At 43.0% G+C, this 24,639-nt stretch overlaps 1 protein-coding gene across 1 annotated transcript in view; it reads left to right on the top strand.

Annotated features, from left to right (window-relative positions):
- Window positions 1-24,639, top strand: part of DRD3 (dopamine receptor D3) — a 34,619-nt gene that overhangs the window by 760 nt on the left and 9,220 nt on the right. The window contains exons 2-3 of the mRNA XM_054701147.1: window positions 10,151-10,263; window positions 21,459-21,601. Coding sequence (XP_054557122.1) covers window positions 10,151-10,263; window positions 21,459-21,601 — 256 coding nt within the window. The remainder of the gene's footprint in view (window positions 1-10,150; window positions 10,264-21,458; window positions 21,602-24,639) is intronic.

Consider the following 24,639-nt stretch of genomic DNA (forward strand, 5'->3'; position numbering starts at 1 on the left):
CTCCTGCCTACCAGTTCTCCACACACTGCCACCGAAGGAACAGAGAAAACCTGCAAATTTATATTTTTGATGCCTCCATTAATAGTACAGAACCCTCACTAGTTAGATAATACAGCAGACCCTGGAGAATTCTTCCGGAGAGAAACAGTTCTTCAATTTGAAAGTATTTTCATTTGGAAGCACAAAACAGAGTCAGAGGTGATCAAGACAAAATATCCATTTGCTAACAAAGAAATCAGGGTGTCTACACCTGTTCAAGAAACAGATATTCTTATCAGGAAAACATGCAATTACTAAAGAGTTTTTTAAAATACCGTAATATGCTATTAATATTTCTCCTCTGCACAGTGTAGCATTCTAAAGCGGTATCCAATGAGAGATCAAAATGATGCTGTGATTAAGAGAAATTAAAATTCCTCAAATTAATATCTCAGTTAATATTAATAGTGAAGGTGACAGTTAATTAAATGTGACATATCACAGGAGAGCAAAAACCTGGAACATCGACTGCCTAGGCTAGTATCCATATTAAGAATGGCTGAATACTAAAATTAGATTTATGATCTCAACAGAAAGACATTAAGGAATCAAGAAAAATAGGAAAGAAAGGGAAAATAAGAAAACTAGAATGGGAAAGATTTAAAGGCTAAATGAGTACAGGGAGGGAATGTAGATGTATGTGTTTATATTCTTCCCAGTTAGGAGAATGCTGATGACAAAGGATCTTATAATTATCTTGACTTCCTATCAACACAACCAGGCTGACACCTCCTTGAAGTAAGACTATGTCTTTATTCTTTTTCTTCCTGTAATCCATACACACCATCTGGCACATAATATGTGCTAAATAAATATTTGCTATATGAAGCCTTAAATGAATCTGTTCTGCAATGTATGTATCAGATGGGCAATTTCTGCTTATACTCTCTGCAGCTATATCTATTGTTACAAAAAAAAATATTTAACTTTTTTACATCCAATCATAATGAGACCGAAAAGGAGTTAGAAGCATATGATATTTCTGTTTAAGAGTAAGGTCACGGTTAGGTGCTACAAACAACCGTGGCTTAGTCAATGATACATATCACCTTGCTGCTCCCCCCCACCCCAAGTATTTCTGTCCAACCCTATATGTTACAAGTATTCTTATTTTTTTTAAGATTTATTTATTTTTATACAAGAACTGGGGTACAGGTCAGAGGCACAGGAGGATGAGAGGATTCACCAGAGACAGAGAGGGGAGCAGAATAGGCAGACGGACCGAAAGCATTGCTTGGGGAGCAGCGGGCGAGATAGGAAAGGTCTGCCGCGCCATGTGGGAATCTCCCTGCCTGGCCAGGACTGGAACCCACACTGCAGAGGCTGTGGACAGCTTCACAGCTCTGTGCTCAGCTGTTGCGCCACTGGCGAGGCCCCTACAAGTATTCTTATTTAAGTCTTCCAGAATGTTGAATATCAGAAAGAAATCAGGAAGAGGAACTTCATTCTAATAAGCATTTCAATTCCCTCTGAAAAGAAGCTAGGTTTTCGGTACCTGTAATAAAGTCATTCAGGGCACTCTTTGGCTGTCCATTTGTGATTATTTCCAAGACTCTGGTTGGACCACATTGGAAAACCTCTATAAATACTGGTACAGGAGATGGACTTTGTGACATATCCATGCTAGAGACCCCATCCTAGTCACACCTGCCAATATAAATGATGTGCTCATTCTACTGCTGAGCCTGCAGAGAGCCAGCAGGAAATCTTGTACAAGACCTTTGTGGACTCTGGAAGTTGGCTTTATTGGTTTTCTCCCATGAGAACTCCACTGGAGCTCTTGGTTTTCCCTCACAAAAGCCACTATGCCCTCTATCCAACAGGTTATTTGGTATAGGTGTATAGCAATCAAGAACATGGTCAAATAAGTCTGCAATCATATAAAAAAAAAATCAGGGGGAGAAGAGACATCTCTCCACTGGCAAATGGAATGTTGTTTTTTTTTGCTTTGTTTTGTTTTGGTCAAACCTGCTTGCTACAAGTTTCTAATCAATGCAACTTAATATCTCTGCCTCACTTTCTCCAAAGTCCACAAGGATCTATTGCAATAAATAACCAGCTATGATATTAGAAGGGTCTAGTCTTAAGTATCAAGCCTCTCTACCTAATACCAGCCTATTTTTATCTTAGTATTAAATGCCTGCTGCTTTTTGTGGACTTCCTAAGTAATTGAGATACCTTAATGAAAGAAAAGAGCAACTTCAACGCTAAGGAAACCATGAACACATAGATCCATGTGTCTCAGAGAAGAGTAGTGTTACTCTCACTCACTTGCTCTACTGATGGTGCAGTTTGAGTAGCTAATCTATTAATTACATGATTTTTTAAAAAAAGATTTATTTATGCATATAAGAACTGGGGTGTAGGCCAGAGGTGGGGGTGGTGGTGAGAGGATTCATCAAAGAGTGGGGAACAGAACAGGTGGATTGACTGAAATACACTGCTGAGGGGAGCAGGGGCAAGTCAGGAGAGGTCTGCTGCACCATGTGTGTAGCTCCCTGGCAAGGGATCGAACTTGTGCTGAAGTGGTTGTGGGAAGCTTCATAGTGCTGCATCTTAATCTCTTGCACCACCAGGGAGACCCCTATTAATTACATGATTATACCTAATATAGCTTCCTTGGAAAGCAGAAAGGGTTCAGTGTTGACCACCAAGCTGCTCTAGGTTTCAGGGCCTCCAGAATAGAACATATGTGAGAATAGCACTATGTGGAGGCCAAATAAGCTGCCAAATTCTCAGTGTCCCATGCTGTGACTGAGTATGTCTATCTTCTTTGAAGGGAATGTTGGCTCTTATTGACTGACACTTTCCTTTGAGGGAAAAGTGACTCATTTTGTGAGGTGCTTGTATGTATGAGCTAGGAATATTGTGCCTATAAATTTTGGAAAATTTGACTATGACTTAAGTAAATGGGAGTTATTTTTCTCATATAGCCAAAACAATGAAGGAAGGTGATTGTTAGTGTTGGTTCAGCTGCCCTGTGGTGTCATCAAGCACCAGACTCTCCAACCTTCTCTTTACCTCCGTGGCAAGCTGGCTTACTTCCTCCTGCTGCTCATAAGATGGCTGGCAGCCAGCCTCATGGCTGTAGTCAAGACTAGCATGAGTGGGGAGAGCAGACAATGGGGGGAGTGACTTGGATCAACTCTAAGGGATTTCACTTATATCTAATTGGTCATCACTGGATCATAGAGTCACCTTTAACTACAAAGGAGGATGAAAAAGAAAATGTGGGTTTATTAAAAGAGAAGATAAGCAGGTGAGGTAGGCAATAAAATGTCATGTAACAGCATGTTTCTGCTGGAATTTACTGGCATGAATGTCATTCCAAAACAGGGTCAGATCATGAAAAAGAATTAGCACTGGGAGTCAAAAGACACCGAAATAAGTGGATAAAATGAAGGTGACAACTACACTTTCCTTACATTCTAAGGTTGGTGTTAGGCTCACCTGTCATCAACTGAGAGAATGCTTTGATATGTTAAAAACTGTGAAATATAAAAACCTCAGTTAAGATACTTTTAGTTATAAGTAAAAGAAAAGATAAACGGAAAGCATTGGCTATCATACCAAGAACTTAAAAAGGCCTGTGGTGAGTTGCACTGCAGGCACAGTTGAAATAAGCTCCAGCTCCACTTTTCCACATCCTCTCAGCTGTTTTTTTTCTGTCTACTGTCTTTATCCAACAGCAAAGGGCAACCTATAGGCCCCACCTGTACACAGTAAGAGAGAAAATCTGTGTCCCAGAATTTCTGGTGGAAATGTAAAGATGTACTTTGATCAGACTGGCAAGTGATACAAGATTTTCTCTGAACTACTCACTTGATAAAAGAGTTACTTTAGTACAGCCCTAGTGTTCCTTCTAGTAACCGTTGGGAACCTCATGGGCTCCCCAGTGGAATCCTAGGACTATTGGGAAGAAACAAGAGGACAATGAGCAAGCGTGCACTCCAGAGGTTTTCACTGGTAATGGGTTGGTCACTCAGCTCACAGGAGCCTGGACTTAGGCAGCATATAAAGGTGGGCTAGTGGGGCCATTCATTGACGTGCTTTCCTTTTCTCTCCTTGGGCCTATAGACAAGCTAGAATAAAAAAGCATGCAGGCGACTGCTCAGGAGGTTATGCTACCAGAGACCCTGGTCTGGCTGTCACTTGAAGTTAGTTAGCAGTATTTTCTAGAAAATTCTTTTCTATGTCCTACCAAATAGTTCTGTCTCAGATTCCCTCTCAAGTTTTAATTTCCTGTTTTAGAAGCTGCAGTCTGTTTGGCGCTCCCTCGCTAAGCACAAACATCCCATTTTGTTCCACTTGGTTAAGCATCTTTTGTGATGTTTGATGCACTTATATCAGAGCTGAAAGGCAGCAGAGCAGCCAGGAGAGCATTTGGAACATAAACTCAGATTACCTGGGTCCCAGTGCAGGTAGGAGCAAAGACGAGGTTTAAGTCCTGGAGACAGCAAAAGGGAGTACAGTGGGTTCCAGCAGGGAAACCCGCCACAGAGTCATCAAGGTCAGACAGTGCCAACAGGAAAGAATACTGTTTTGTTACATTATTAAAAATAAAATGTTGTTTTTTAAAGGAGAGTATTACCATAGTTCAAAAACTCCCAGATGAAAGCAATTTAAGACCTCCCCAGTGGAAAATAAAAACATGAGAGTCTCACAATCTCTTCACTAAAGTCTGAATTTGCATAAAAGCCATAGATTTTCAAGCTGGGGGGAAAGGGAGATTGTTTCTGCTGTCATTTCTGAAGTGTGATCCAACCACAAAAAAATTCCTGACCGCATCTTACTGAAAGGAGTTCTCTGGGGATGAGACTCAGAGTCCTCATTTTTAATGCCACATTCTTTTACATATGGCTCTCCTGTTATCCCAACACCATTTATTGAAAAGAAGCTCCTTAGTAGATGTTTTCTAAAAATGGAAGGAAATATGAAGGAATATGGTGCCTTGGTGGTGGGTGTGGTGCAGTAAGATCTATCTAAAGGGGGTGATCCTATACCTCTAAATCATATACAATGATTATAAACCAATGTTACCTCAAAAAAAATTAAAGACTATTGAGACCAATAGCTCTACCATCTCAGCCCTACCAAATTTAAATTTTCAGGAGTGCTTCTAGAAGTCTATATTAACGGTAACCAAGCCTTGCAGCACCAATCCCACTGCCACCCCTGGGAATTGGAATAGCCAGATAGAAACTGACATTTACTTAGGAGTCACTAATGTGTGAAACTCCCACTTCACAGATAGGGAAATTGGGATTCTGAGAAGTGAAAAACTCTTTGTTATCCTCTCTTGTCCCACAGAAATTCCCTCCTGAAGAAAAATGTTTCCAAATGTGACAAGCAGAAATGAAGTGATGAGGTTAATTTGAGTAGAAATTCCATCTTTGCCCCTTGGATATTTCCCACAAAACTGAAAATACAATACTCAGAACAAGGGTTCCTAATGTGGGCAGTACATCAACGTGGATGTAAATAAAATCTTTGTTTTTATGAAGCTGAAATTAGCACCTCCTTATAAATGTAGGCATCAACCCACAGCAGAAATCCTTAGTGTCACCAGTGGAAATGACAGCCATTTATTTTTTCAAATTGCATTATAGTTGTTGCAGATCTCTTGAAACATCATTTACACTCACTCATCCATACCTTGAAATTACAGGAATTCTGAATCTGCCACTGGGTCTTGTTATTTAATGCATTATTTAAAAAACACATATATTTAAAATGCTTTAGTAACTATATTTCAACATAATTGGCATCCTCTGTGGTCCATTGTCTTTTATTGTGTGTACTTAAAAACATTCTTCTAAGAAGGAGGCAAAGGGTCTCCATGGAGTAAGGAATGTTTAAGGGGTCCTGCTTAAGGGATGACCATTTCTGAAGATAAGGTCATGTGTCCCCAGCACCACCCCTCAGCCCACCCTTTAGCACACCTACCCCACAGTAAGAATCATTGATGGGACTTCTAATTCTTGGTGGGGCCTGAGAATCACTTTGTTTAAAAAGAGCCTCTGGGGATTTGGGAAATACTGCTTACAATCACTAAATTTGAGAAATGCTGCCTTAGGCTGTGTCTGTTGGAAATCAATAGCAAACTTCAGTACCTGAAGACACTTTCTGGCTCACTCCCACCTTTCTGTATTGCCAAAGGGAGTTAGTTGTATTCATTAGCAAGTGGGAGTAATACCACCTGGCTGCTGTATAATTCTAAAGCGAGTTATTCATTAAAATTTAGGAGAAAGGTAGAATCATGTCTCTAAAGAGCCTCAAGTCAATCAGAGATTTTTGGCTGTTTTTCTGCTTTCATTTCAAAAATCACTTTACCTTTTATGTTATCCCAATACTTTGTACTTATGTCACTGTCAGACCTTATCTCATTGCTTCATAGTTATTTTCTTAGATTCTGTCTCCTGGGCCCTCAATTCACCCACAGCCATTCACACAGTTCTCCCCCTTACATGCACACACTATATTCTGAGGTCTGGGGACAAAAACAGGTTTTAATTTATTTTGTTACACCCACCGAAGCAAAGTATCAGGCCTATAATAGGCACTCAGTAAATAGTGGATATTTGGATGGATGGACACATGCCAACTTCTCTTCCTCCTATGATAGTAGAATGGAGTTAAATTATATACCTCCTCAGTGCCAAGTGTCAAAGTGCAGACCTTTGAGAGGCAAACCAGAGTAATGATTAACATTAAGCATTTAAATTTCCAGCCCTTTTTACTATGTGTCTGTAGGCAAATTACTTAACCCCTCCATTCCCCTTTCTTTATCTACACGTGGATATGTGTACCTCATTGATATATTAGAATGTTTACCACATTGGGTTGCTAGGAGACAATGTTTGAGTTACTTAGCACATTCTTGGCCATTCCTGTTCTTCATTGATCGCTTACTATTATTTGTTGGTGTGGAGGACTCCAGTACAAAAACATTATTTTCCATTACACATGCCACCAATTAGAGGCTCTTTTTAATGAGTCAGCTCTAGGGGAGGCTAAGTGATGGCACCTTAGTGGGGATTACTTTAATCAGCTAAACAGATTGTTTTCTTCTTTACACTTAGCTGAGATCAAGGCGAGCAGGAGAATTTTGGTGGCAGAATGAAAGGCAGGAAAGGAAAGTTGCCAGAATGGGGTGGCACCGTGGGGGCCCGGGAGCCAGAGCACAGCTTGGAGGTTTTGGACCTTAGGGTCTCTAGAAACCAGATGCCAAAGGTAGCTGCCAGGTGTATATTTTCACTAAGCTTCAAAGTCAGCAGCCTCCACTGTCTTTTGCACTGTTTTCTGCAATCCTGGGATATCAGCAATCAGGGCGTAGCATTCCCCAGCAGAGAGGCACTGCAGGTTGTCACAGCAGAGAGACACTGCTTGATGAGCACGTTTTCTCCTTTAGCTTTACGTCCACCCACTTCCATCTCTCCAACAGCTGTCCCCTCCTGGCTTGATACAGGAGGGTGTGTAATAACCTACATCCTGATGCCCTGACTCTCTAGCCATCCACCATAGGCAAGGTGCTGAACCTCTCTCTCAACTTGGCCTCTTCTCTGCCATGAAGATAACAATAGTCCTCTCTCACAGGATTACAATTGGCAGTAAAGGTTATGTAGGTAAAGTGCTTTGTAGAATGCCAGGCACTTAGTAAGCATTCAGTAAGTGTTAATTAATAGTATTAATATAGATTATGTCAGAGGCCACTCATTCTTCCATAATATATTTGCATGCCAGCCACTGCTCAGAGCCAAGGGATCAGCAGCAAACAGGTAAAGTCCCTGCTCCTATGGAGTTGATTAACTAACAATCATTTAATCTCCTACCAAGTGAGTGTATAATTTGTTCTCAATAAAGCTTTAAAAGCACATACAGTTAAAAAAAAAAAAAGTTCAGTTTTCAGACTCTGAAGTTTCAACTTATAAAAATTCCTGGAATGGGTCATATGGATAGGTGACTCAGGTAGAGTAAGTTCTTAATAAATGTTAGATGCATTAACAATATTAGGATCTCATGATCTCTAGTTATTTTATTTAAGAATGCCTTACTTTATTTTATTTAAGAATGCCTTACTCCAAAAGTTGTTCAAGGACAAGGCCTGAGGTACAATTTTAAGACCTTTGAAAACCCTAAACACACCCTCCTTCTAAGAACTGTTAGGAGCTTCATAAGCACTGGCTTTATGAATGAATGAGTGAGTGAATGAATGAACAAGTAAACAGTCAGCAAGCACAGAAGTCTCTTATTTTTCTAACTATCCTTTCTCACCTCCATTTCCACCTACCCAACATACATACACAAACAGGCATTCACAATTGTTTTAAAAAGTGTTTTTCCTCCAATTTAAGAAATAAATTGCATAGTAGAAGTGTTAAAATGAGAATTAGCATACAAAATTCAACTTTTGCAAGAAGCTTTTACAGTGGCCTATGTACTGAGTGAAATGTCTTTTATTCTCCAGGCTCCCTTAAATCATTGCATTATAATTATACACTCCCTTTCAAAAAATGTTTCTTGGATTTCCTGTAAATTCATATTAAGCCATCACTTATATAGAGCTAAATGGTTAAACTAAAAGAAAGAAAGTAGATCCACAACAAAATGAGCGAAAGTGATGACTTCATCTCTAGCTTGAGCTTTTCAATCGTTGCTTCCCACCAGAAAGCTCTAGTCAGAGTTTTTTTGAATAGAGTCTGGAGATGACCAAATATAAGGACAAAACCAGATGCAGAAAAGGAAATAAATCCAAAGGGAGAGAAGTTCTTCTGAAGGAGAAAGGGAGAGAGCCACTCCAAACCTTGCTTTAATCTCATTAAACAAGAGCCAGCAGGAAAACGACCTGGTCCTCTCGCCAGATTCTTGGATGAGAAAATGAGAGAGAGGAGCAATACATCCTTAAGCCCCATCGTGTGGACAGTGTCTGTTTTCCCTTGGAAGCTGCTTCAGAGGCCACTGTACCTACCTTTCACCCTCTCATCCTCTTTACTTGCCATTGGGCCTGCTGAGCAGGGTGCTCATGAACACCACCGCCATGAACATCACTTGGCCTCACAGGGCCTCACAGGCTTCTCCCTGAGAACCCGCTCCTGAGGAATGGGTCCCCCACAAACAGTGAGCTGGCAGATGCCCAAAAGCCTCCCGACCGAAGAACAGGTGTGTGGACATCTTTCTGGTCCAATTAGGTTGTATAAACATTTCATAAATAAACTAGAAAGGTACTAAGATAAAGTAAAAATTACTTAAATCCCTTACTTTTTATAAGTGTTACTTGGAGGAAGTTATGGAGCTTGGAACACACACTTAAATGTGTGAGGCCAGGAGCATCCTCACTTACCCTGTGGGCACTAGAGAGGACCTGCGCCCCTTTCTGATGCCTGGCCCAACCCTCTCTCCCCACCTCTTGGTGACTGGGACTCCCATGTCAAAAGTTGGCACATTGGCACAGACTTATTTTAATGGGTTCTTGTAGATATTGTTCCAGGAGTTTTCCAAGCTTTGAAACCAGAAACCAGATAGATTTTCATTTCTGAGGTAAATTTTACGAAAAATGTTTTCCCAGCTTATTTCCTGGGGGCACACTGGGCTCTCCACTGGGTGGAGGGCTTCAAGAGGCAGTGCTGGCACTACGCATGCATCTGGTGGTCACCCAAGCTGTTTCACTACCAGCCATACATGTGTGGGCCATCACTTACCCACAACGAGCTAGACTTGCCTCCCAAACTTCAGGTAGATCAGTGATTCTCAAATCTTTGTGGGACGGGGGTGTTTATTTGAAAATGGAGATTCATGGGCTCCAGATCCAGAGATTCTGACTCCATCTCCCATGAATGTCCCACAGGGGACAGAACTTTAAGAAACACTGGGCTAATTGCTGTGGTAGATCCCTCTCAGCACTAATGTTTTAATATTCTGTGAATGTGTCCTTTCTTATGAACCGTATGGGCAGCCTGTTGCTCTCTTTAGGTCTGCCTGCTCTTGGTAACATGGATGCACCTACCAGGAGGGAGGGCAGCGTCTGGATGGGACAAGGGAAGTAGGGAAGGTGGCAGGGTTGATTGGGTCCCTTAGCTGCAGAAATACTGATACCCTCGTCTCTGATGCCCAGGTGACAGGAGGAGTCTGGAACTTCAGCCGCGCTTGCTGCGATGTGTTTGTCACCATGGACGTTATGATGTGTACAGCCAGCATCCTGAACCTCTGTGCTATCAGCATTGACAGGTAGGGCCCAGCTCCCCCTTCCAGACTTAGGAGAGAGACCCAGACCTGGTGATGAGGGAAGCGGGCCCTCCACCGCCACCCCACCAGCTGCTCTTGCCACAGGCTTTGCGTTTGAAGGCACCAGGGTCACCGCCAAATAGCACTTCCCATTGGGACACTTTCTTTCCTCTCATTTTCTTTTAAACTGTAGTTTGTGAGTGAGGAAGAAAGCCTTGGAACAGGAGAGAAATAACTACCCTATAACCTGCCCTAGACCTTCCTTCCCACCAGATACCTAAAGAAGATTCTGGTTTTGTTTTTCTCTCATCCTCTTGGGAGGTGGAGGAGGAAATGTTTTTCCTCTTTGGGAGAAAAAGGGAGGCGAGGACAAGGTTGACAGGTGAGCTGACATGGGTGGAAAGGGTATTTTCTGGTTATTATTTTGTTTTTGGTGGAGGGAGAGAAGGAAGGGGAGAAAGAGAGCAAAGCATGTGAGTATTTGTGAGGGAGGAGAGAAGTGGATGTGAGAGAGGCCATTTTACAAAGTATAATGTCATGTATTTATTTATTCCTTCATAGAGTTTAAGGTAAACAAGCAAAGAATGTTTCTTAAATTGTTTTTTGTTTGCTGAGGTGGAGCTCTGTGATCTTTTTCACTCTACTCTGCATGGGCCACCTGTACCATCACTTCTACCCCTAAGAGAGCACTGCTAGGGCCACTCTGTTACCCCTCACTTTTTGTTCCCTCTCCTCTTTCACCTGCCTGAGCCTTAGATTTGCGATGGCTCCCAGGGACAGGACTAGACGCCCCCACGAGCCCTGAGAAACCGAGTGTGTCCAGCCTGTGGTCTCTGTTGCTGGTCAAGAGCCCTCAACCTTCCTTTCCAGAGTCCTCGCCCTCCTTTCTCCCCTTCTGCCTCTTCTCTTTCTACATTTCATCAGTATTATCATCCATACACTCCATAGCCCTAATATGTCACCCCAAATAAGATCTACCATTTATGGAGAATTTACCACATTATCCTAAGGTTTTGACATGCCTTCATCCACTTTATCTTCACAATAGCACTTAGGTCTATTATTATCTTCATTTCCAGCTTCTTAGAGCAATTAAAGAATTTACTCAAAGTCACACAGCTAGTGTGGGACACTGTCAGGATTTGGACTCATGTTTATCTGAATCCTAGTTAATAATCTTGGGTTTTGTACTAAGCGGCCTCAAATCTTTTTGTTTTTAAAGATTTATTTTATTTATTTATGCATACAAGAACTGGGGTATAGGCCAGAGGTGCAGGGGAGTCAGGGTGAGAGGCTTCACCAGAGACAGGGTGAGGATTGGGGAGCAAAAGAGGCAGATCTACTGAAATACACTGCTGAGGGGAGCAATGGGCAAGACAGGAGAGGTCTGCCGTGCCATGTGGTCAGTTCCCTGGCTGGGGATTAAACTCACCCTGAAGTGGCTGGCGATAACTTGATAGTACTGAGACTTTAACCCCTGCACTACCAGGGAGGCCCAGTGGCCTCAAACCTTCAGCTTCTCCATTCCCCTGAGTTCCAGACCACATCACTGCCTGGATATCCCCTTGTCTTTAGCAAGGCAAAATGTTTAAAAAAAAACAAACCATCAAATTGTCAAAGCACCAAACCATTTGAACTCAATGAGCTCTTAATGGCACTGTGATTTTCCCAGGAATCGCAGGATTGTGGCTGACTGCTCCCTCTTCCCCATGTCCCACATCTAAGCAGTCAATGCTTAGAGACTCTGTTTTTGGAACCTTTCCCCCAAATTGTGTCTACTTTCCTTTCTTTACTCCACCTACTTATTTTAAGCTCCTATGACCTCTCAACTGGACTTTTGCTCTGATTTCCTAACCAGCCCTCCCCCACCACTCTCAGATCACGCTAAAATCAACCCCAAACCTGCTCAGAACCTTTCTGTGTCTCCTTGGCCTGCGGAAAAAAATTTAAACCTACCTTCACAGTCTAGGAATCAAAGTGTTCCCCAGGAGGGTCTTAATCTACCTTTGCAATCTCATTGCTTCCCCCTCACATGCTCCAAGGTCTATCCCACCTGCCGCCTTCTCTATGACACACTTCCAAATCTCTACAGCTTGATCCAGTCACCCCTAAACTCCCATAGTGCTCTCTTGGGAACTCTGTTGTGGCACCTCTAGTCTGTCTTTTGCTAGAGATCCTAACACAGGAACCTCCTTACTTCTTCACATTTAAAAATTCACATGGCCCAGCTTTGCCCTCTCTATCAGGAACCTCAAACTTCCTTTTATGTGCTGAAATAAGAATTTTGAACAATAACCAAAGACGGGACACGAAAACCCTATCGTGTAGTGTCACTGTGAGCCAACCAGTCAAGTGGATGTTCTTTTGACTTCCATCACTTCACTATCTGGCTGAGAAGGAAATGAAAGAAAGTGTCATGACGCTGGAACGAATATCACTTATGTATATGTTTAAAAATAAAGAGATATGGTTGCATAACTCTGTAAATATACCAAAAAATATTGAATTGTATATTTTAAATGGATAAATTTTGTGGTACGTGAATTACATTTTGATAAAGCTGTCAAAAAGTGAAGGGGATTTTATATTTTTAGCTTTCTGGGAACAGAACTCCTCTTAGAAAATCTAAGTCTTTTATGTGATTTCTGGACCTTTAGCCCATGTTTTCAGGAACATACATCACATTTACAAGAGCAATGAACTACATCTGGTTTTGCTGTGCTATCACCTCCACCACCCCAAACCTTTGTACTAGTCCTAGCTCCTATCACCAATGGCTCTCCCTGATGTGTCTGTCATAGAGCTTGGAAGAAAAAATATTAAACTGAATTCAGTGCTCCCTGCCTGAGAGTAGCTACTGTTTATATCACAAATATTCACCTTCAGAAAGAACTTGAGAGAACGGGAGGTCAGCCTTGGGAGGAGGGAGGTAAGACTTGCATAAAGAATCTCGGAGAAGCTCCAGGACAGCTTCCTCCAGGCCTCGTGTCCCCACCCTCTTCTCTGCTCTCTAGTGAGTGTGCCCATACACGCCGCCCACATGCATGCAGACACGGGGGTGGAGGGAGGCTGACGCTGTGCAGATTGTGCCCAGCACAAGGATGTGGGAATCAGCCAGTGATTCATAGCCCCTTGAGCTGGCCATGAGAGGATGCTTTTTTTGCAACTCACCAGCCAGGAGAGGGTCCCCTTTTCCAATTTGCACAAGAGCATCATTTTGCTGGCAAGTAGCCATGCTTAACTCACACGTCTATTTGCACATCTTCAGACACAAATGACAAGTATATACCTTAAATGGAACTAATATCATTCCATATAGGAGAACTCCAGAAGGCATAGCACTCACCTGTCTGAAAACCAGAGGGGAAAGCCGTGCCTTAGACCCCCATGGAGAAGGAAGCTCTCTTCTTGGCTTGTATTTCTGTATGAACCAATTCTCAACAAGCCTCAAAATGGAGCCTCCTCCCTATTCTAGGAAAGAAAATAGGCCTTGGAAAAGCTGTCTCCATTATCCTTCACAGCAGTTTGCAGTACACAGCATTAAATTCTGTTCATGGGATGCCAAATCGCTGGTCAGTTCATTAAAAATGCAGTTATTCATGCAGACCTTTGGTCTTCACACAATGCTAGTCACCAGTCTGACAAACTTGACCAAATGGATTCAGCATTTTTTGGTCATGAAGCCCTGGTCTCTAATAACAGGGTAGTAAGAGATAGGAAAGAAAAAGAAATGATAAAAGGGTTTTTGAAAGCAAGTAATACTATTGTTATTAGATTCTTAGGCATAGCGCTCGATGCCTGGATTAATGCCTCTTTTTCTTTTTTAAAAAACAAAGTGGGTGAGCACCAGCCCCCACCCCTCTTGGCTCCTTGCCTCCCCATCAGGTCAGCCCCCTCCCACCACATCCTGGGTCAGAACTAACTCAGGGAGAGGGCTGAGAAAGTGTCAGGGAAGGAGGACACGATCCGAGTGGTGAGAATTAGAGTCCTCTGCGACGAGCCCAGGAATAATGCAACCAAATTCATTCACCAGGGAGTTCTTTAAGTGGCTCTCAAATGGCACCCATCACACAGGCAAGCCTCCGCGTCTTTGCAGAGAGCACAATAGGTACCAGATGAGTCACAGGCACCTTGGATTTTTAGTTTGCATCTAAATAAGCACTTTATATTTGCAAAGGGCTTTCCAGTCATTTGCAAAAAGCTTTCTCCTTCAACAATTCCACGAAGGGAGTCCACAGAACTAAAGATTTATTGAGCCCCCTGTCTGACCAAATAAAAGGTGGTGAAAAGCAGCCCTCACAGAACTCAGGGGCTCATTAAACCCAGGGCTGGGGGGTAAGTAGGGGGTGGGGGTGCATTAGACTCAGATCCTCCCACCCAGCCCTGCCTCTTTCCTCCTCACAGTAGCCTCTTCTAGAGGTACCCTCATCAGTTACCCCACACACACACTACTCACCCCCCCACTCAGGACAGGACTCTAGGGAGGCTGAGTTCTGTGAGGCTCCTGAGGCTTAAATGGAGTAACAGCCCAGAGAATTGGGAGTCAGAAGGAACATCGCTTTGAACTCATCTGTGCGTACATTGAGTCCTACAGCCTTTAGACAGGTCTGGGACTAGAACCTGAACCCCTGACTCTGCCAGTTCTGTCTGTACTGGTTGGCAGAGGCAGGGATGGAAGCCCCTTGGTTGGTGGAGGCAGGCATGGGGCACTGACGGAAAGACCGCTGTACATACTGACAGCCCACCTGTCAGCGCTACTTCCTTGGAGTAAATGAGACCCACTTCCTAAGTCTTTGATGTCCCTGCCACCTCTGTGTTAAACCTTATTTGCATGCATCCCAAAGCAACAACTATAGAAAGAGCTGCCATTTATTTTAGCCAGGACTATATGTCAGGCACACAGTTTTCATTATCGCTAACCCTTGCAACCCCAGCAAAGTAGGTGTATTCTCCCCATTTTACAAGTAAAGATGCTGAGGCTAGACTGTATAGTGAGCTTGCCAAGCTCACAGGCTGGTAGGGCATGAGTAAGGATTTAGTCAGCCCCTTTCTCTTACAGCACACTGCCTTAGGCAGAGACGCTTAGTCACACTCCGGGCCCCCTAGCTCTGCAGCCACACTCCTGCCTGAAAATCTTGGCTCTTCCACATCGTAGGGATAGAACTATGAGCAAGTCAATTAACCTCTCTGCGCCTTATCTGTTTAGTGGAGATAATAGCAAAAGGGTTTGTATGAAGATAAAATGAGATAATATTTATAAAGCACATCAGAAGTGCTATAAATGTGTTTGCTTGATAAATTTAATGTTTCCTGACAGAATAAGGGGGTAGACACCCATAAACTCACTAATGCAAACAATCACACATCCCTTGGGCTGGCACAATAACATTCTTTGAATGCTCGATAGGTACCAGGCACTGTGCTAAAAAAAAACTTCAGAGAGATAATCTTATTCAATATTCATAACATCCCTATCTAGCTGAAACATTATTCCCATTGTATAGACGAGGAAACTGAGTCTAGAGAAGTCCTATCTCTGGCCTACGGAAACATTAGTTGACTGCCAAACTGAAATTCTGATATTAATCAGTCTGGGATTTTATGGAGTTCTGGCCTGAGAACTAGATACTCAAAAGAAGGGGCGGAGACCTGGCAAGGGAGGGGCTGAGGATGTGTACACAAGGGCGTCTGGCTGGTTGGGGTCACCTGGAACATTCAGATGAACACAGTCGGGGGTCAGGTTCAGAGGCTCGGCTAGACTTGCCCCGTCCTCACCAGCAGTCACTGAGATTGACAGCAGAAATCAGAGGCTGTTTGCGTGGGAAATCGGGGCCTCTGCGGGGTTCCAGGGGCCTGGGAGTGAACGGCTTTCCCTCCCTAACTCCCCACCCACCCAGGAGAGCCCCCAGGTGAGCAGTGAACTTCTCACCCTGCGGAGCTGGCAGCAGTCTTGCTGCATTATGGTGCCCTCTGATGGCTAATTCCAGAACAGCCTCTGTGTTTCAGTCCAACACAGGCAAGCTTCCTAAGGGAAAAAGCTAGAAGCAAAGGTGGGGGCCTCACTCATTCTAAAAGTTCGATTATGTTTAAAAAATAATAAGGAAAACGTGTGCTGTAACAGTGGTAGACATTGTCTCATCTCCCACTTCTTCCCCAAGTTAACAAGAATTTTTGACATAGAAATTTTCCCTAATGCAGACTTTGTCAAACTTCTCTAATCATAAGATGTACTTGTTCATTAAAAATACATATTTCCGGATTCCATTTCAAAAACGCTTAATCAAAATATCCGGGAGTATAGACTGTGAATCAGTCTCTTAACAGAACCCTCAGGCAATTGATAGAATCAAGTTAACTGGAGAAACTCGGTTTTGGTCATCAACTGTGCTCTCAGAGTACAAGCCGCCCTTCCATACCAACATCCCTTGTGCCCACTCTGCCTCAGGGACTTTCAGTGTCTTTGAAGGGAGTGGGGCACCCATGAGAGAGACGGATGGGTGGGGGTGGCGTGGACACCTGAATCTGTCACCACCAATTGTGGGACCTTAGGTCCATCTGTAGATCTCCTATTTCTCCTTTATAAGAGTTGGTGTCCCCACTCAATGAGTTAATGGGAGCTTCCAAAGAGTTGCTGAATGTTAACGCATATTAGGAAAGCATGCACTCCCAGGGCTGCATGAGGAGCCAGGTCTTCAGGCCTAGTGAGACCTGATTGGCAAGATTTTAGTAATTTTTTGAACCAGTTATCAAACCTTTGGTGGTAGCTTGGAATGGGCAATGATGGGAATGCCGATACAACAGAAATGCAGTTTTTTCACCTCAGAAAGCCAGTTGTTAGCACTTAGCTGCCCATCACTGAATGTATGGGATGGGAAGTCTCCTTTATAGCAAAGGACAGTATTTAATGAAAGACCTGGGCCCAACTGCATAGGAAAAAAGGTCATACCTTTTCCATTGACCCTCAATAGCTATTTAGCCATGTGAGCTATAGGGATCAAGGCCCAGCATCTCCTCCAAGGTGCCCTCATTGACATATTTGACTTGAAGCCCCAGCCCACTGCTCCAGCAGAGTCCAAAGTCCTGTGTAGAGTGAGAGGCCTGGAGGGATGCCAGGTACTAGTTGACCTGCCCTCTTATCACCAAGTTAGGGATTTGAGAGAGAATTTACAGTATACGTACATTATGAGAAAGGAACTAGGTTGTCATGGGCCTCTCTAGGGGTGGATGGTAGAATTTTTTTTAAAGATTTATTTATTTATGCCAAGAGCTGGTGTACAGGCCAGAGGTGTGGGGAGGTGAGAGAATTCACCAGAGACAGAGCAGGGAACAGAACAGGAAGATGTACTGAAATACACTGCTGAGGGGAGCAGTGGGCAAGCCAGGAGAGGTCTGCTGCGCCATATGGGTAGCTCCCTAGCCAGGGATCAAACTTGTGCTGCAGTGGCTGTGGATAGCTTCATAGGCTGCGTCTCAACCCCTTGCACCACCACCTTTTTATATATATATATATAAAGATTTATTTATTTATGCGTAGAAGAACTGGGGTACAGGCCAGAGGTGCGGGGGTAAGAAGATACACCAGACAGAGTGGGGAGCACAACAGGCAGATTGACTGAATTACATGGCTGAAGGGAACAGTGAGCAAGACAGGAGAGGTCTGCTGCGCCATGTGGGTAGCTTCCTGGCTGGGGATAGAACTCATGCTGCAGTGACTGCTGAAAACTTCATAGTGCTGATACTTAACCCCTTTTGGCTCCAGGGAGGCCCAGATGGTAGAACCTTAATGTCGTATTGCTAAAGAAAGAAGCCATCTCTATGGCACCAAGGTCAAGTCCTGCACAGTCTGCCTCTGTCTCAGCCCTCAGAGCTAACTTTGAAACTGCTTTTTGGGGTTCTAGTGGTAAGACATGAACTCTAGGTGAGATTCACCAGAAGCAGAGGTTCAGGTAGGACTGGACATAGAAAAGGAGCATCAGGAGCACTGCCCCACCCTCTCCAACCCCGGGTCTCTCCTTCCTTCCTCAGTTCCAAGCCTTGAGATACGCAAGAGGAGCTGAGGAAGCTCCTGCTCTGAATCTGGCTCTATGTTCCCTGCACACAGAGAAGCCAGAGAACTGGCTCTATACATAAGATCCCTTGAGCCTGGTGAGGATTAGAATTTTCCTTTGCTGGGAAAGGAGGCCTTCAGGGTTCATGCCACAATTAATCAACAGTATTTTACTCCTTGTTTTGTGCAAGGACCTCTGAGAAATACAAAACCTTTAAGATAACTGGAGCTATCAAGTGAACTACATCACTTGGGCCTGTCTCTTTTCAGCCATGAGGATAGTTTAAGACAACTGCACCTGGAGAGCGACGTGATGGATTGATGCAGGAATGTGTGGTGTTGCAAGTTAGAGATCTCTATTCAGTGGGGACTGGGAAGGTTGCTAGAGAGCTAATGTGGACTTTAATGGGGGGCAAGATTGAGCTACCTAGAAAAGGAGAAGGGGCAATGGATTGAGCAAAGATACCAGTCTCCAACTGTTCAAGAATACCAACTATAAGGCCAGTTTAGCTGGAGTTATGCGTGTCAGGGGCCAATGTGGAGTTAGGTTGTCAAGGCTTGTTGAAATCATGCGCAGGAGGGCCTGCCTAGTGGTGCAGGGCACCATGAAGCAATCTGCACAGCACTATGAAGCAATCTTCAGCCTCTGCAGCATGAGATCAATCCCCGGCTGGCCAGGAATAACCCACATGGCGTAGCAGAGCTCTGCTGTCTTGCCCGCGGCTCCCCTCAGCAGTGTATTTCAGTCAGGCTGCCAGTTCTGTTTCCTGCTCTGTCTCTGATGAATCCGCTCACCACCCCCACTCCCCGCACCTCTGGCCGCATCCCAGCTCTTGTATGCATAAATAAATAAATCTTTAAAAAAAAAAAAGAAAGAAAGGAATCATGTGCAGGAAGGTTCAGTTTGACAAGGCAGAGGGTGGGAGGTGGAGAACTAGAGTCTCCGCCACGGGGACGATACATTTGTTTTCTGTTGCTTTATAACAAATTATCACAAATTCAATTGCCTAAACCATATCCATTTCTTATCTCACCCTTCTGTAGGTCAGAAGTCTGTGCACAGCGTAGGTAGGTTGTCTGCTTCGGGGCTCGCAAGGCTGAAACCAAGGTGTAGGCTGGGTTATGTCCTCATTTAGAACTTGCAACTGGCTTCCAAACCTATTCATGTTACTTGCAGAAATGAGTTCCTCATAGTTACAGGACTCAGGTCCCCACTTCCTTGGTGGCTGCCAGCGGGATGTTGTTCCCAGCTCCTATAGCCTTTTGCCATTCACTGACAAATCATCTTTTCCAAAACATGGCATTCATTTCCTTCACAGTCAGCAGGATAGGTTCCCATGCTTTGAAGCCCTCTGAATTCAAAAAGTACCTAGTCCTTTTTAAGAGTTTAATTACCTCAGACACACCCTGAATAATTTTCCTTTTGATTAAATCAAATCTGATTGATTAGTAAACTAATCACAGGGCTATTTTGTCATATTCACGGATTCATCCTATATTTAGTGGGAGGGGAGTATACAAAGCAGAAATCTTGGGGGCCATCTTCCAAGGCTGCCTATTTCAGTTAGCTTTCAGCTGGGTGAGGGGAGGGGTGACATGATGACATTTATTTTATGGAGCCTGACAGTAGGAGACCAGTCAGGAGGCCATGGCTATCACAGAAAGCAAGTGGTAGGAGAGAGACAAGTGGATGGATGGGGATGGCATAATTTGCACATTTATAGGATCTGCCTCTCTCTGCTTAAAATGTTATTCCTCTTCCTTACCTCACAGCTGCATTCCTTTTACCCCACTCGTTCCCCTGCCCACTCTGTTGATTTGCCTCTTTTTCACAGCCTTCATTTTTCTCTAACATATCACCGCCCTTTTTTGTTATACTCTTCACTTTATACTATTTTTTTGTCCATCCATTCCACTCAATTCCTGGCTAAATAAGACAAAGAAAACATCCCATTTATACATCTCTGTATTTCCAGCATAAGAACTGGCCTATAATTAGCTGGTGCCTCAATAAATATTACATAAATAAAAAATGTGGAAGGGTCTAGAATGAATCAAAAGAGCTGAGTATTGGGTATGGATATCTTGAAGAAAGGAGAGAAGTGGAACCAGAGTAAGGGATGGAGGGTGTTAGGAGGTCTATTTCAGATACTAAACCTTGAGAAGAAAAAGACCATGGAACAATAGTACAGGTAAGTCCAAAAAGCAACTGCCAATGTGTGGTAAGGAAGTACCACAGAAATGACAACAATGTCCAGCCAGATGAGGAACTGTGCTTGATCGTGTGAAAATACGCCCTGTAAATGGAATTTCTTTATTCCCTAGAGTTCATATGTGATAACCTATCCCCTAAAGTGATGATATTAAACAGTAGGAGAATTGGGTTATGATTAGGCCGTGAGGGTGGAGGTCTCATATCCACGTGCAAGAGACCCCCAAAATATCACTTGTCTTCTACCATGTGGGAATACAGCAAGAAAACAGCCATCACGCAAGGAAGTGGACACTCTCCAGATACTGAATCTGCTGGTACCTTGATCTTGAACTTCCAGCCTTCTGCACAGTGACAAATAAATGCTTGTTTAAGCCACCGAGTTTATGGTATTTTTTGATAGAGCAGGCTGAGCAGATTAAGATAGCATGAAAACTAGATTTTAAAATAAGCCTTTATTAGCTATTACTCATCTCTATTCTCAAAATCTCTGCTACTTGGAAGAGTTGTCACTATGATGGTTAGAATTTATATTAGGAATGACAAGAGGTAAACATTCTCCTTGGGCACACCTTGATCATACCTGAAAAGCTGTGGGAAAAAGTCAAGGCGCACAGGACCAGCACCCAGAGTGGTCAAGGTTAAGCACAAAGCTCAGCCCCACAAGCCATCAATCAGTAGAGGTAAAGTCATGCCCCAGAATCCAGTGTTGCTCTGCTGGCTTTTTCTCCCTCTCTGCTCACCTCCCTCAGCATGTTCATCTATCTTATTCAGCCTTTTTCAATTTTCATCTTTCCTTTCCAACTTTCTCCAACCATTCTGCTTCTGCCACATATTTCAACCTGATTATTCCTCTAATATCATCCTACAGTGTGTTTGCTTTGGAACAGTTCCTCCATTCCTTCCATTATGTCTGTCCTTCTCTGCTTCCTTTGACAGGTACACTGCAGTGGTCATGCCAGTTCACTACCAGCACGGCACAGGACAGAGCTCCTGCCGGCGCGTGGCCTTCATGATTACAGCCGTCTGGGTCCTGGCCTTTGCTGTGTCTTGCCCTCTCCTCTTTGGCTTCAACACTACAGGTAACAATAATGACGTGACTTCCAACATGGGGTGATTCATGGCACACCTGAGTGAGAGAATGTTCAGTCCTGAGATTTCCCAGGCCTGATCAGTGCTTAGCAATCAGATGAGGATGCCATTGACTGCAAAGCTCTGCCCTTTGTTGATTATAAATAAAATATAAAGCAAAACCTCATCAATTAATGGCACAGGGGTAAAATTCTGTCTCAATTAGTGAAAAGTCTGGTTTAGATCTATTTTGTAAGAAATGTCACTGTTTTCATTTGAAAAAATGCACCAGTTTAAAAAAAAGCTATATTAAAATTCAGGTGAGGTTTGCTAATGAAAAGATGACAATTCATAACAGACTACCAAGGCAGAAAACACATCATCAGAGCCCTCAAATAAGATATATGTTTTTTACCTTTTTATTCATTAGGTATCATTCTGGCTTTTGGAAACTAGTATAGATTCTTAAATTATTGGAGGTTGCATTTCAATCATTACAAGATACAAAAATTCTGGCTATGATTGTGTTCACAGGATGCATCTTCAATTGGCTATATATTTAGTTAGGAAGTTTTCAACATTTATTTTTACATATGGCCTCTTGCAAATAAGCCCAGCCACTTCATCTCTAGCATTACATGCTGCATTTGAATTCTTTATAATATATCACATATTACTGTATGTATCAGACATCTTTACTTATTACTCTTCAGGGCTGTAATAAAACCATGCATGTCTTTATATTGCTTTTGCTTTTCAAAAGCAAAATTTCAACTCTATATATATTTCCTTCACTCAATGACTTTAGAATCTTACCCTACTTATCATATAACTTCACTCTTCCTCCTTCACTGAGTTGTTTTCTTTTCTCTTTTACAATTAAGTGAGGGTTAAATTGGGATAACATACACAGACATGCCAACCACATACCACTTGCTCAAGGTGAGGTTTGTTTCTCTGACACAGTAAAGTTTGTGTTGACAGGTATCCAGAAAACAGTTTCCTGGTTAATTCGGGGTGCTCCTAAGACATGATGTTGTCATTTGCATTACTCTTTACCATTGACTACTTTGTTATTTTCAGTGAGTGACACTTTATACACACACATGTGCATGTGCATACATATACACACACCCCAAAGCAATATTCTCTAAATGACTGCAGAGACTGACTCTGGCACTACACTACCATTTTTTGATGAGTGTTAAATGCACTTTTTGGTTTAATCTGATAACTAAGCCACCTGTTCTCAACCCCAGTTCCATATGAAAATGTATTGTAAATTCAAATTTCTAGTATGGGGCAAACAACGCTACTGCTAAACCAAAGCATTAGTTATCCCCAGCGAGCAGCAAATTCCTCCCAACATTTGCTGGGCTGAGCGGTCGTCTTACTCATCCTTGGAGGCTGGCAGAGGCGGTCTTATTCATTGTCACGTAGACACACACACATCCCTTGGTAATAGTTAAAACAGTCTCAAAATCTGACATTAGACAGAGTTCCCAGTTCATGTCAACATCTAAAGTGAGGAAGAATGATGAGCTAATTGCAGTGTTATTGCCATCAGTAAGATCAGTATTGTTCCAGAAACAAACCTCAGAAAAACCTTTCCAAACAAAAAGATTTTCGAATATAGAATGGAGAAGGCAAAAAAAAAAGGCCCATGATTTAGGATGTACTCAATTACTTGCTTTTAATTTTATTAACTAGACTATAGCAAACCTTTTGTTCATGTATTGTGCCAAAATGTCAAGTTCACTATATGAACCCGATCAAACTCAGCTAGTGTTTTTGTTGTTATTGTGTGTTGGAAAAGGTTTCTGTGTCTTAAAATTTAGTTATGCACCTGCTCCCAGGAAAACTTAGACAGTGGTAGTTCTGCTGAAGTCAGAGCCCAATCCGCTGCTCCGGGAGCACAAGTCAGTGAGAAGAACTCAAGGTGGGCAAGTCCACCTGTCCTTCTCTGCCTCAATCTGACCTTCAGAGTGCAGCTTCATCATCCAGACAGATGTGGGTTCTTCCAGCCACTCTGCGTCTGTGAGGAAGAGGGCAAATTGATTCAAAAGCCTGGTACACAATTGCTCTCAGTGATTTTTTTCCTATTTCTGTGTAAAGGAGAGGTGTGCCAGGCAGGATACAGTCAATGATTCTTGATATTGGAAGTGACTGGCCTTTCACCAAGAAGTACAACACAAAAAAGGACTTTCTGGCAGAGTTCTTCTTTTAATGAAATGGACTGCCACGTGGGATTGTGAATTATCAAAGATCATAAGGTGGAGAAAAGTTGAACGTCAGTGTCTTCCAATTTGGATTCACCCTGATTATCCGAGAAAATGGGCAACTTGCATTTCTGGGCGTACAGGTAGGGCAGAGTTCCAAGGTTGATCCAAGGAAATTTCCATGGGCTCATCAGTGTGGCCCCCATTCCTAGCAGAGGCCCAGTGGTCTAGCCAAATACCTCCTCATCAACAGCCCCAGATGGCATTGGAGCAAGAAGTGCAGGTGCGAGAGGAAACCCTCGACATGTTTAAGGGAGCAGCCCAAGGCTTTCATATCACAGATAAGAAAAATAACTAGCACTTAAATTTCTGCTAAATTAGAAAGCTATAATGTTAGAAAAAAATTCTAGAATGAATAAGCAATAACTGGCAACAAAGGTTTAAGAAATTTTCAAAGGAGGAAAAACTTAAAGAAAATATTATCCAATGTCTTAATTTTCCTTTTACAAAGGGGAAATGGCAGCAAGCTGTTTAGATTTTAGCAAAAGAACAGCTCACCTGGCTTTCAGAATGCTGACAATGGGGAAAGGTAGGGACCTTGGTTGAAAAGCACAAAATTAGAAGAATAACAGGTTCATCCTAAAATCAGATTCAACAGACTCTCCCATCTTTGGGGAAAAGTTGAGGACAACTTTTTCAACAAGGTTGAAGTTCATGAATCCTCTCAAATCAATCCGCTTTTGGCCTTGCAGGGCACATCACCATGGGGCTTATGAACCCCCAATTAGCCCACAGAAGCCTTTGGCCTCTTTGTAGAACTGTGTACTGTT

The sequence above is a fragment of the Talpa occidentalis genome, unplaced genomic scaffold (genome assembly GCF_014898055.3).
Source record: "Talpa occidentalis isolate TD23 unplaced genomic scaffold, MPIMG_talOcc4v2.1 talOcc4.4, whole genome shotgun sequence".
Classification (NCBI taxonomy): Eukaryota; Metazoa; Chordata; class Mammalia; order Eulipotyphla; family Talpidae; genus Talpa; species Talpa occidentalis.